The sequence below is a fragment of the Athalia rosae genome, chromosome 6 (genome assembly GCF_917208135.1).
Source record: "Athalia rosae chromosome 6, iyAthRosa1.1, whole genome shotgun sequence".
Classification (NCBI taxonomy): domain Eukaryota; kingdom Metazoa; phylum Arthropoda; class Insecta; order Hymenoptera; family Athaliidae; genus Athalia; species Athalia rosae.
Window position 1 is genome coordinate 1382460 of NC_064031.1, and position 12839 is coordinate 1395298.

Below are 12839 nucleotides of genomic sequence, written 5' to 3' on the forward strand. Positions count from 1 at the left end.
AAATAAATAAATAAATAAATAAATAAAATGAATAAATGAAAACCACATCACTTACGGACGATGTATAAAATACATACAGCGTATAAACCCCGGAGGCGAGTTTCCAAAAACTTGGTTAAAAAAACAAGAAATTATTTTCCCATATATTGAATCGTGAACAATATTCGCGTTAATTTAACGAGAGTTCATATATAAATTCTTCGCTGATTTTTCCATACATACCAATAACTTTCGCGGTAATTTCGTTATCTTCCTTTTTTCCATTTAAATTTAATTCGTTCGTTTCTTTTTATTTTTTTTATTTTATTTTTGAGCTCGTGCGAAAATCGAGGGTAGAGAAAAAAGGGGAAGAGGAAAAAATAAGCACGAGGGTATAGCAGGTTTCCGGACCGTACATTATGTCAGCATCATTTTTGGCTAATTTATTATACGCTCCATTATCGTCGGAGGATCCCCTACGCGTGTCGCACGTATTCATATTTATTTATACGAACCTTGTGCGTCGCGTCGGTTTTCGCGGTACGTAGTACGTACCTACGTACCCGTATGTAGTACGAACGTTTGTATACGCTGGCTGTGCAGCGGGGCACAATATTTCTACCTCTCTTGTTATATCGAATCGCGTGGCGTGCAGAGATAGCGTCATAGTGATAATTAATATATTCTCACTGTTCCGCGTACAGTCGTGTGGACGTAGGTATACGCCAAAATGTACAGTAAAACCCACTGCCAACGGTGCGACAATTCGCCCGCGCGCAGTTTCCATATACCCGCGTCGCACGCGCGGGACGTTCGCTAATTGGATTACGAGCTTTATTCAAGCCACCCCTAGCCCCTTGCAACCCCGGACCGAAAAACATCCCCCCGCGAACCGCCTCGGATGGAATCGATGCGGAAAAGAAAGCATTTTTCTGTACGCACACAACACACGATTCTAGATTTTTTCCAATTTTTTTTTTCATTACTTTTTCCCCTCTACACGATAATTTATCACCCTCCTTCTTTCTTTTCTCTTTTTTATTGAATTTTTGTTTTATTATTTTTTTAAAGATATCGTTCGGACAACGAAGTCGTAAGATGCGCTGATTGGAAATAATTATCATCTTACAGATATCTGCCGCTGAACTTTTTGATGCAGGTGCGGCCGTTTTTCTATTCCGAGTTTATATCCTATTACCAAAACCTAATTATCCCTTCTGGATGTAGAAAACACAATTCTATAACTATATATGTATACTGCTGGGAAGTGGATGTTTTTCTTTTCAAATTAGATGCATCAATCGAGTTGAAATTCTTTTTTCATTTACGCCATGTATAACATGTGCTATCAAATACCGGACGAGACCCCCTGAGAATTTTTTTTCGAAATCTTTTCGGTGCAAATAAAAAATAGCGATGGATCAAATGGTTTCAGATTTATTAAAAAAACGCATCATCAAACGATATTCGAAGACATTCGTACGTCGAATGTGATGTGATATATTAATTAACAATTTAATTCAATTTTTTTTTTTTTTTTATTTATTCGCCATCCTACTTCTCATTAACAGATTTATAGAACATGTGATGACAATTTATATACAACAAACAGCCGTGTGGTGTGCATTATAAAATGTTTATATAACGTATTATATGTACAAAATTTATTTTCTTCTTTTCCCATTCTCACGGATTTCATTTCCTTCAAATTATTTAATAGCAGTCAAATTTTTTATCGATACGAATACATTTTCGATTTACTTTTTTTTTTCGTTTTCTCGCTTTTATCGACGCTGGCTTCGCACCCAAATAACATATTACTCTGGTACCCCTTAATCTGAATCGTCCATTTCATTGAGAGAAGGAAAGAAAGGGATACGAAAAAGACAAAGCAAGGGAAAGGGGAAAAAAACGAAAAGTTTCTATTTTTTTCTCACAATATATTCGTGTAAATAATAGCCGAAAGATTCTATCACCGTATCACCTCGGGGCCTTCTATTACTTCTCACGTGCAGGCTAACGAGAATATCTACCTATAGGTATATCTATGGAGCGGTTGTTATTACTATTAATATTGTTATTATTGCTGCTAGTTTCGTAAAAGCATGAAATTTCGATGGCTCAAGTTTACACGGAATATAAAGTTCGTGTTATAGGCATACCGGGAGATACGATATGCATAAGTAAATTACATATATATTCAAATGAAATTGAATAAAATACATTTCTACGTCGCAAGTTTTGCTTTTGGTTTTTACTTTTTTTTTTTATTCTTCTCTACTTTCGAACAAACGACGTGTCTAAAATAAACGAATTGAAGGGGAAAAAAAACTTGATTATACGCAATCTAAATATAAGTCAACGTTCAGGTTTCGAATAAACGAATAGAATGTGAAATGAAACAATTATTTTATGCAGAAACTTTATTATTTTTATAGAAATTCTGTAAAAATTAAAGTTTCGTTTATTATTGCATCGAATTTTGATAACGAACGATACCTACTTCAATAGCTCCCCTCCTCCTCGACCCCTTTTCCATATAGTTTTTTTTAAATCTTTGGCTCTCTGATTACACGCAATCTGCTTCAAATAAATTATATCTAACACGAGTAAAAAAATAACAGTTATAATATCAATAACGATAACAATATTGGAATAAAATTGGCGACGCAATGCTCCGTGTGGGAATGGCAGGAAACAGCGTTGATGAAAAAGTGGGAAAATATGTGAACGAAAAATATTTTAACACTCTTGTCGGTTGAATTAAAATGCAAGGAACATTGCCCGGAATTTGAACTGCTCTTTCAACGATGCTATGTTCGAGTTTTTTCTTAAATAGACTGGCTGGGTTCGCACTGAGAACCAAACATTTATTTTCAAAATTCGAATAAATTGTCAGCTTGAACGTTTGCTCGACACCACACCTAAGCTGCCTTGTATTTCGAAGTCAGCCTTATAATATTCCTGTATATTTTACCCGATCGATTCGATTCTGGAGATCGTTTTGGTAGATTTATCGTCTGGACGACTTTGTCTAGGAATATCTTCGAGCATCGATGTATCCTCTGAGGACGACGTATCTGAAGACACTTTAATAGAAGTGTTTTTTTTTTTTTTTGTCGACTATAAAATTTTTGTAATTCGATTTTGGTGGTATTAATTATTAAAAGACATTAGATGATATGAAAGAAACTTACAATCGCATTTTTCATAAATAAAATCATCGTCTAAGATTTCCTCGTCAGCAATGAAGTGAAAATAAGATAGTATGCAGATCAGTGCTATAAAAAATAGGTTGGTACTGATCCCAAGAATGGCAGACAACACTGGCCAATGAAACATGATATAACGCAGTCCAGACAAATGTGCGTTTATCATCATAGTTGCAGAGTAGAATTCAACATATCGCGACTGAATTTCCACATATACATCTGTCACCGGATGACTCTGTTTAGAAAATTATATGAAAAATATTATTCCACTTACACCTAGGCTACGGTCAAATAATTATGTAAAGATTAGGAATCGGTACTTGGTCTTCCTCAAAGTTGGCAAAAAGCTCAAGAACAAGGTGCTGTTTTTCTTCTGTACTTCCTAATATCATCATAGGCGAGAACATAAGAGTAGTTAATATATGCAGCAAGGAACTTCGATAATGTAACATAGCGGACCGACAAGCGTTTCCAACCAATACTCCGTCTCTGTCCCTCAATTGAGCACATACCATAAACATACCTTGAGAAATTTTTAGAATGAAAATGAAGATATAACAAGGAGGATACAGTTCTCGATAGCTACGGATTTTTTGGAGGGACGATAAACGACTTCTTTAGAGTCAACGTACCAAGTTCTCTGTTAGCCGGAGACTCTGGTAGTTCCAGGTGTAGATTAACTTTGTAAGATTGACCGACCATCAAGAGTTGCTGCTTTTTTGTTAACTGAACATGAGCCGAAGGAAAGCTACATACTCCTTTGGATTCGTCGCAGGATCTAGCGGTGAAATTAAATTAAAATAATGGAGGTACGAGTGTATTGAAACGAAAAATATGACTTTGAAAAAAAAACAAAAAAAGCTCCTCTGGATAATAATGAATACGATAAAAAGAAATAGGCAAGTATTGTTCAGATATGAACTCAAGAGCAGTTAACCTCAAAACATATACTTTCCAGTTACTTTTATAGATGCAAAAACGACTGACGTTTTAATATCATTATTTGTAGACTCACTTGAATTGCAAATGCACAGGTCTGACGTGCGATATGCTAGGCATATAGGCGTAGTAAAAAGTTGCATAAAGAAAAACAGAAATCCATATAACAACGACAGAAGTGATGGCGATAACGCCACCCCGAAACATTGCATCGCGTGCAGACTGTACGCCCTCGGCAGTTTTCTGTTGTACATCAAACCATTTATCTCCCAATCGACGGAACAATCTTATGACAACCATTTTTTAAAATGATTATTAATGTAGCTTCTGATGACTATGGTAACAAATAAGAATCTTCAGCACCAGTTCTCTGTTGTGTAGTACTGGCGCGTTTATTGCCGCACTTTATTTTCAGTTCTGAATTTTACAGCAGGCGACAAACGAGCGAGATAATAAAAACCCAGGTTTGGTTACGTTCGGTATACAAACAAGTACGTGGGGATACTTTTTTTATACGTGTTACGTGCAGCTTATCGATTTCCTTAACATTTTTGTCTGTCGCGGCACAGGCGGTGTTACTCATATCCCGTGTCAAAGTGCAACTTTGACGTTAACGACGCACTTTAATCGAAGTGATATCAAAATGCGTCGAGTTTGGTTTTCTTAAATTACCGCAGAATTTTCAGGGGCGCCACATTAGGGGTAGTTCTAAAAATACGATCACCGCCATCTTGGGGTGGAATCTAAGGGTACGATAGTCGGTAGGGATGAACGCTGCGCAAAATTGGAGAACGCTGAACAATGAGCAACAATCATTTACCCATTGATGAAAATGATCGTTAATAAAATCTTATCGATCGGATTCCGTCATACCGACAATACAACGCGCGGCGGGGAATTAATTTCGATTTGATTCACCTCACCTTACCAGCTTTAACAAGATCACTTTTGATCGTCTCATTAATAAGTTCTTCTTGCGAAAAAATAATTGCTCCTCCTACACGAGTTGATTATTAAACTTTTCATCGCATAAACGCCGAGTGCACCTCGACGAAAAAGAATAACAAGCTCATTCCTAACGCCGATGGGATATTTGATCGGCAAATTTGTATTTGCAAAAATGGAAAATTCAGACTCACCAAAGCTGCGCAATTCGGTGAATTAGTTGATATACTCGACAGCAATGTACCAGGATGACGACAGACACACTTAACTTCATTTTCACACCACATTTTATAAGTAATTACCTAATTAATGTTCGAACCAACAACGCTGCGGCCATTTGCAGCTATCAACAACGATTGAAAGGATCGCTGGCTCAGACTGCGACGTTCAATTTTTTTCAACAAACAAATTATGAAATTCTCGGAAATCAGAAATTATGAAATTCACGAACTGAATTATATTACTACGATATAGTTCAGTGAATTTACGATGCACAATTGCTAAAGTCTCCCGAATAAAACAATAAGGATTGTTAATTATTGTTCGGAACGAGAAAACTGCTACAATACAATATAGTTATAAACTATTCGAAAAAGATGCCATTTCAGGACTTATCAATCGAATGTTCCTAACGCGTAGCACGTTTGCGTCTGTTTTCAAGTTTATTCAAATATTAAACCATCGAAAGTTCTAGAATTTAAAACGTCCAAGTACTTACGACCCCCGAATTAAATAACGAGAATATTATTTAAGAAACCACCACTCCAAACTATCCACACTTACCGGGCTCACGAGACCGACTGGAGAGTTCCAATTTGCTCGTATGGCTTCTTCTAGGAATTGCCTGGGTGTTTTGTTTACGCCAGCTTATCAGTGCGAGTAAAGGGCGCATCAATGAATAACACAGCAATACGAGACGGCTGAGCACTGGATTTCACTTGCTAGCATTCTCGAACTGGAATTTTCAAATGCTTTAATAATAATAATAAGCTTTAATAATTCGAGATATTTCCGGATACTGACTCAGACCTCTGGGATACCCCGGTCGCGGAAATGGTTGCCTAGATTTATTCAGATAGTACTTCTTCTATCCCGGGAAAACATACTAGATCAAAAAATCAAATAAATCAGAATAATAAATTATGACAAATTTAATAAAGCTTTAATTTATACATCTTTACAAACATACATTATGGATATGAAAAGAATCCGGTACCCAAATTCAGCCTCGAAGAATATCCAATTCTTCCGGCGTGACGTGCATTCTCAGTTCTTTTTCGCGTATCAAGTCCTGGATTTCGGTCAAAAGTTGAGGCGCCACTTGGGCAGCGTCTGTATAAATACCTCTGGCCCATGGACACTGGGCAACGCTTTCGTGATAGACTTCCTCTCCCCTTCCCTCGCATAAATTTCGTTCTCGCAAAAAGAGCATGTACAGTCTCCACATCAACGGACACTTTTGTGCTGTAGAATCTCTGTTCAACGAATCATTAGTAAAAATTATGTAATTAAATCGATAGGCCAGTCATTTAATAGTGTCATGCTAAATATGAAGACGGGTGATACTGGAAACCAAAAAATGGTCACTTACCTAGCTAATCTCCGATAAGTCGACAAGAGCTTATTCGTTGCAGCTAGTGCAGCATCTGTGAGCCCGAGGTTCTCCAACCGCTCGATGCGAACACGACCAGAGAGACACGATGCCAATAATTGCAAGGATCCCTTGCGGTTTCTGCTCAACTTCCAACATGGCAATTTACTCTGCAAACAATGATTGCTTAAAACTTCGATTACCAGATATAGTATTATTAGCTTCATGTACTCACCTCCATCTCTATATCAATGGAAAGCATGTAGCAGTTCATGGGGTACAACGCCAATCCCTTGTCAAGTTTCTCCTTCAAAATTGTATGCGATTTTGATTGCTTGCAATCCAGATGCAAAAGAGCAATGGTACTTTCGTACAGACATTCCTATAAAAAAAATTTAATATTCACATGTAGTGTGGTTAATATTTATATGTGGTGCAACTACCTCCATCACGTTGTTTGCTCTAAGCTGCTTTTTACCTGTAAATATTTGTTGTCTTTAGAATATTCCAAACAATTTTCCATTACGGCAATCGATTCGGTGATGGTAGAATTTTTCACATAGAGGAAATAGGCGTAACACGTAATCAAATCACATTCAAGATATGGAAGAAAGTACATATTTTCATCTGCATCTGGCAGAGGCTGCTGTAAAAATTCGCGGACGCTAGTTTCCAAGAATTCTTCCGCCTGCTCCAAACGATTTTCATCTGGTCCAGGAACCATACGAGCGGTAGATGTTAGTATTTGGCCCTTATGACCTTCTTGATAAGTTTTCTCATCGAGTAATGTCTCAAAAAGAGCTCTGAACACGCTGCAGAGGGCTCCTTTTTCGTAGCGATCGGAAATTGTTGCAAGAAATTCACTCTGCATTCCAATAGCTGTCTCCAGAATATTCACACAGCTTTTGAAATGGCCGATTTCTCTTTCGATCAGAGCGTATTCCCTGTATAAGTGAAGATTATTTCTGTTGCCTTCACGTTTCAGAAAATCTTTTACCATACTTTTTAATTTCTTACGCCTATAATCATCTTTGTCCCGATTTAGAGAAGCTAATAGCCTTTCAAAGCGCAGCCACCAAACGTAAATACTCGTACGCTCGTACTGTGTGGGCAGAAAACTTTCCGCGATTGCCCAAAATGTATCCCTGACAAAGTCTAAGTAAGGCTCTTGCGCCGGATGAAACTTTAGGTACTGCGGACCTGACGTTAAATTCCCCTCGAGTATTCCTTCTATCACCCTTTTTTTCTCTATAGACCCCCCCAGTATTCCAACCAAAGGATATGCTAACGGTAACAACATTTCGACCGAATCCAAATCCCATGACAATTCCGTCAACTTAAGATCCTACAAATAACAGTTGTTATTAGATATAAGTAGTTGTCAGAGCAATAACTTCAATGATAGAGAAACTCACCCGGGCAATAAAATCGTACATAGGAAGTATGGGCACTTTTAAGGAGAGAATAGCATAGATGGCAAGTTTTAAACTTGATCCTCGGGACATTATGGGTTGCACAAAGTCTGTGACATCTTCAGGTAATACAAATCGCCTTGAATCTCCTAAAAGTTCTAATTGATCGCTGCTTACGCTGATCCAGTGGCAGCTTTCCCGGAGAGATTCTACTCTGAGCCAAAGTTGGTTCAAGGGAAGTCGTGACGTTAAAATAACTTCTTCCATGCCAACTAGAAATTGTGAGAAATGGCACCAGCTATAGAAGCGTTGATCTGTGATCGACGATTTTAGAAATATGAAGTGATGTGATAAAAATTAAACACTCACTCAATTTTCGTTCGTCAATAAATCCTTGGAAACGAAAGTTATCCTTACTCAAATTCAAATTGAGAGTCAGATTCAATCTCAAGGTTTCCCACATTTGTTCCCATAACCCTGCTTGCCTCAAGAATGTCAAACATCGGTACAGCATTTCTATTTTAAAAGAAATTTCAGTTATTATATGTGCATAGTTCAAGTATCATAAATTAATAAGGCAAATTAAGAGTTAAATTACCTAAAATTTGTTCATCATATAACCGGGAGTTGGTTCTCAGACGTTGTCGCAAGCTTGTAATACATCTAGAATATAAGTCCAAAACTTTTGGGACTGTGCATATAGCCAGCGAAGTTTGCGTGGCCATAATTAAGGCTTGCCATAAAACGATATTACCCGAGTCCTTGTTCAGTAGCGTCTCGACTTCGACAGAGTATTGATCTGCAGGTAACAGTTCAGCAGTAAGTTCTAGTTTGAGTTTCAGTAATTCAACAGAACTAGGGTTCTTTTCTAAAGCTTTAGTCGTTATTGCCAGTTTACGCTGGCAAGTAGTTGTGCTACGAACGTCTTTGATTCCTCTATCTTTTTCAAATTGACAAATAACATCCTGAAACTTGATATATTTTATCCATAATTCAATATCAGTTGGATCCTCGGCAAGTTGTTCATTGAACTCTCTAGTCCTTTCCGTTTGCTCATGTTCCATGTTCACACCCCAGTTAATATCTTCCTGTTCATTTTGATCCTTATTTTTGTTGTTAGAACTCCCTCTTTTGATTCTAGTATCCAGCTTTTCTCCTTTTTGCACGGAGTCTATGTTGACCATGTGATATCTCTGAGTCACTTGCCTCTTCGATGTTTTATATGCTGTAAATCCGAGAGAGCCTGAACCATGTAGCGTATAACTTGGCCTATTTCTTCCAGTATGTGTAGAGATGGTTAAGTTCCTTCTGTCTCTGGTGGTGTCCTCGATATACACATTTGCAACTTCCTTTTCATACTGGGGCTCGCGCCTCTGACTACTTCTATCTCTATGTTTCTTCTTGCGTTTTTTATGCTTTTTAGAATGTCTTGAACTCTTGTGATCACTACTTAAGCTTGAGTCAGAATCTATCGGTATTATCTCAGGAGATGGTGAACGTCTGATATCATTTGTTAAAATTTTCACTGACTCGTCGGATGAGGATTCTGATGATATATCGATCACAGGCGTTTTAACCGCAGCTATGACATAGCTTGAATTTTTCAGCCAGTGGTTTGACGCTTCACCTGAAATGAGGGAAAAAGTTTTTTAATTTTCTCACTAAGAGCATCCTCCAGGAGCCAAACGTTTTTTGTTACTGACAAATGAGATGAAGTTGAACATTTGCATACAAACGTCAACGATACTGGTTTAAAATGACGAGTGGTCTCAGGTTATATAAAATGCATTTGCAAAAGCAACGTTATGTGCATCTACCTTCGATTTTTATAGTCGTGTTGCAAGTGTGGGTAGGATCATCAGAAGTGCTTGAGTACGCTGGAAAGAGTGACATTTTATGAAGATCTGACACCACAAATCACACTGCTACAAAATTTGTTTGAATGATCGCTGTCAAATTATGAATGAAAACTTCACTCCATTTTTTGACAAGCGTATTGTGCTGCGGAATACAGGCGCGCCAGCCACAGCCGGAAACTCTAATTCGAATATCTACTCTTGTGCTCTTCAACAGTCGATATTTTACAGAGTCAGTAATCGAGGCTCGTTTCTGTGTCTAGGGCCCGGTTTCCGCCCCAGCAAGCGTTCCAGCGCACGTGTACTGTGATGAGTATTTCAGTGCCGCGTTTACCGAAATATAATAATTGTTAAATATTTGGAAAAGTAAACCGACATGGGTAAACCAGGTATAAAATATTCAGCGTTTAATCTTTTGTCTGACTGGATCCATAAAAAGAGTTTCCATCTTACAACTATGTAATAAGTATCTCTCATTATCACGCGGCGTCTTGTAAGCATCGTGGTTAATCATAGCAAACCATCCACGTATATGCAAACGTGTTTCTTGAAACATACGTATAGTATTGGCAGCAACAATTTATTGTCATCTGGGTTTCCAAGTAATAGTCATGAGCCAAAACATCATAACAAACGATACAAATTATAACAATTTTGCAGGATTTTCCCCCGGTGGAGGTGGCGGAGGTGGGTTCCGAGGAGGTGGTAGAGGTGGCGGAGGTCGAGGAGGCCGTGGAGGTTTCGGTGACAGAGGTGGAGGCGGTCGTGGAGGTTTTGGAGGACGTGGAGGTAGCCGAGGAGGCTTTGGCGGTGGCCGTGGTGGAGGTGGAGGAACTCCAAGAGGACGTGGTGGTGGCCGTGGAGGAGGTAGAGGACGAGGAGGGGGAGGCTTCAAGGGTGGAAAAACTGTTGTGATTGAACCTCATCGTCACGAGGGAGTGTTTATTGCAAGGGGAAAAGAAGACGCGCTAGTTACATTAAACCTTGTCCCAGGATCAGAAGTATATGGAGAGAAAAGGATCAGTGTTGAGGTGAGAAGCAATTGCCAAATTCATTTAACTTGCATGAGGTCAAAAAAGGCATACATTAGAGCCAAATCAGTTGATTCTTACTGAATTGGTGTCGAAGTTATGCCAGAAGAAAACTGTACATAAATTATAACGCTCTGTGGAATGGAACAATTCTATTGATAATGATTTATGTGAACAAAATACCTACTTTGTATAAATAACTGGATTTGATAATCGCTTGTATTGTTGGACAACAACAACAATAATGCAATGATGGATTTCAGGGTGACAATGCTGAAAAAGTGGAATACAGAGTGTGGAATCCATTCAGATCGAAATTAGCAGCTGCCATTCTCGGCGGAGTTGACCAAATCCATATGCCACCCGGTAGTAAGGTGTTGTACCTAGGAGCTGCATCTGGAACAACGGTATCGCACGTAGCAGATGTTGTTGGACCGGTAAATATTTCATATATTGTTTCAAACAGCACGCATACATTAGAGCCAAGTCGGCTCATTTCTCACTGACTTGGTGTCGAAGTTATGCAAGATAAACATATACGCAAGCTTATCTAAGACGTTATGAAGTAGAATACTTCTCTCAAACGATAAGTGTGTGCACAAACATATTTACGGAACAAACTGAATTTTATTCTTCAAAAAAGATGAATTATTACGACTCGCGGAACGAAATTAATCGACTCTCTAACACAATTTTAATTGATTCCGATACAGGAAGGGCTCGTGTACGCGGTAGAATTTTCACACAGGTCTGGTCGAGACCTGATAAACGTTGCGAAGAAACGGACCAACATTATTCCAATAATTGAAGACGCCAGGCACCCTCATAAGTACAGAATGTTAGTTGGTATGGTGGATACCATCTTCGCAGATGTTGCTCAGCCAGATCAGGCTCGAATCGTTGCTCTCAATGCTCAGTACTTCCTGAAAAACGGCGGCCATTTCGTTATATCTATCAAGGTAAGCACGGAAAATAGTTCGTTGGCAATATTTGAGAAGGACTCAAATATCTTCCGGCGAAGAAAATTATTGTTTCTAATTTCTTGATCACCCATTTCTTGTCAACAGGCAAGTTGCATAGATTCTACCGCACAACCGGAAGCAGTATTTGCATCTGAGGTCAAAAAGCTAGTATCAGACAAACTCAAACCTCAAGAACAAATAACGTTAGAACCTTACGAGAGGGATCACGCTGTGGTAGTTGGAGTGTTTAGACCGCCAGCAAAGAAAGCCTAAATAAGTGTTATTTTACTTGAGAAATACATCCTCAGACTTTGACTCCGGAACCATGTTTCTTCCTCACATGCCAGTGGTCGGTGACTACTGCCCTGCGATCCAAAAGACTGTAACACAATTTTGAATCTGCTAAAAGTAACGCAATCAATAACCGACTTATATTCAAATTCAGATTGTGGGCAGCAACCTTATTGTATATTCCATAAAAAATAAATTGATGACGCATTATCAGTACAAGTCGCAGGAAAGAGAGTGTTCAGACATTGAGCAAGTGATGCTCTAACGAGCATAGATTTAAGGCACGCTTGTATCGGTGTAGATTATTTTTATTAAGAGATAAAAATCCTAATTATATTTTCAAGCTGTAAATAATGATTGATTTTTTTTCATCAAATAAAGCTTGAGAAATTACGAACCATCGTTCAGCCTCCGTTATTTCCCCATCATATATTCGGAAGTAGTTTCATGAGAACAGGAACTCGAACAATTTCGACAATTCGAAAGGGGTCCATTTTCTCCGGTAGCCAGAAGAAAGATCCTAGGTATATGATATTCTACTCATTCGGAGTGTGGAAATTTTTCCCAAGGATTATTTCAGGATTTTTCACCACGAATAAAATCACTTAAAATTATCGAACA

General features: G+C 38.4%; 4 protein-coding genes across 4 annotated transcripts in view; 1 reads left to right on the forward strand and 3 right to left on the reverse strand.

The window, feature by feature from the left end:
• LOC105690744 (irregular chiasm C-roughest protein-like) overlaps positions 1-6180 on the reverse strand; it is a 172855-nt gene extending 166675 nt beyond the window's left edge. The window contains exons 1-2 of the mRNA XM_048657255.1: positions 6099-6180; positions 5859-6030 (exon numbers count right to left, since the gene is read on the reverse strand). The gene's annotated coding sequence lies outside the window, so the exon portion shown is untranslated. The remainder of the gene's footprint in view (positions 1-5858; positions 6031-6098) is intronic.
• On the reverse strand, positions 1647-4804 carry LOC105690754 (seipin). The gene is made up of 5 exons (XM_012408831.3): positions 4207-4804; positions 3824-3969; positions 3512-3714; positions 3177-3426; positions 1647-3068 (listed from the first exon to the last, which is right to left on the reverse strand). The coding sequence occupies exons 1-5, from the start codon at positions 4428-4430 to the stop codon at positions 2953-2955; spliced, it is 939 nt and encodes a 312-aa protein (XP_012264254.1). The 5' UTR covers positions 4431-4804; the 3' UTR covers positions 1647-2952.
• Positions 6181-6215: 35 nt separating the features above from the next.
• LOC105690687 (nuclear exosome regulator NRDE2) lies at positions 6216-10108 on the reverse strand. The gene is made up of 8 exons (XM_012408707.3): positions 9896-10108; positions 8677-9705; positions 8448-8594; positions 8082-8350; positions 7145-8011; positions 6902-7048; positions 6667-6836; positions 6216-6550 (listed from the first exon to the last, which is right to left on the reverse strand). Exons 1-8 carry the CDS (start codon positions 9969-9971, stop codon positions 6298-6300), a joined length of 2958 nt encoding a protein of 985 aa, XP_012264130.2. The 5' UTR covers positions 9972-10108; the 3' UTR covers positions 6216-6297.
• A 57-nt stretch (positions 10109-10165) lies between these two features.
• LOC105690693 (rRNA 2'-O-methyltransferase fibrillarin) lies at positions 10166-12615 on the forward strand. The gene is made up of 5 exons (XM_012408718.3): positions 10166-10323; positions 10595-10965; positions 11229-11402; positions 11679-11924; positions 12033-12615. The coding sequence occupies exons 1-5, from the start codon at positions 10311-10313 to the stop codon at positions 12198-12200; spliced, it is 972 nt and encodes a 323-aa protein (XP_012264141.2). The 5' UTR covers positions 10166-10310; the 3' UTR covers positions 12201-12615.
• The last annotated feature ends 224 nt before the right edge of the window (positions 12616-12839 follow it).

Excerpts from the sequence above, each read along its gene's own strand:
- LOC105690754 (XM_012408831.3), bottom strand. The coding sequence starts at position 4,430 with ATGGTTGTCATAAGATTGTTCCGTCGATTGGGAGATAAATGGTTTGAT. Across the intron at positions 3,970-4,206 it reads CCTGTGCATTTGCAATTCAA|ATCCTGCGACGAATCCAAAG; the intron begins GTGAGTCTACAA and ends TTTCACCGCTAG. Across the intron at positions 3,427-3,511 it reads CCAACTTTGAGGAAGACCAA|AGTCATCCGGTGACAGATGT; the intron begins GTACCGATTCCT and ends TTTTCTAAACAG.
- LOC105690687 (XM_012408707.3), bottom strand. The coding sequence starts at position 9,971 with ATGTCACTCTTTCCAGCGTACTCAAGCACTTCTGATGATCCTACCCAC. Across the intron at positions 9,706-9,895 it reads CACGACTATAAAAATCGAAG|GTGAAGCGTCAAACCACTGG; the intron begins GTAGATGCACAT and ends CCCTCATTTCAG. Across the intron at positions 8,595-8,676 it reads ATATGATGAACAAATTTTAG|AAATGCTGTACCGATGTTTG; the intron begins GTAATTTAACTC and ends CTTTTAAAATAG.
- LOC105690693 (XM_012408718.3), top strand. Across the intron at positions 10,966-11,228 it reads AGAAAAGGATCAGTGTTGAG|GGTGACAATGCTGAAAAAGT; the intron begins GTGAGAAGCAAT and ends GATGGATTTCAG. Across the intron at positions 11,403-11,678 it reads TAGCAGATGTTGTTGGACCG|GAAGGGCTCGTGTACGCGGT; the intron begins GTAAATATTTCA and ends ATTCCGATACAG.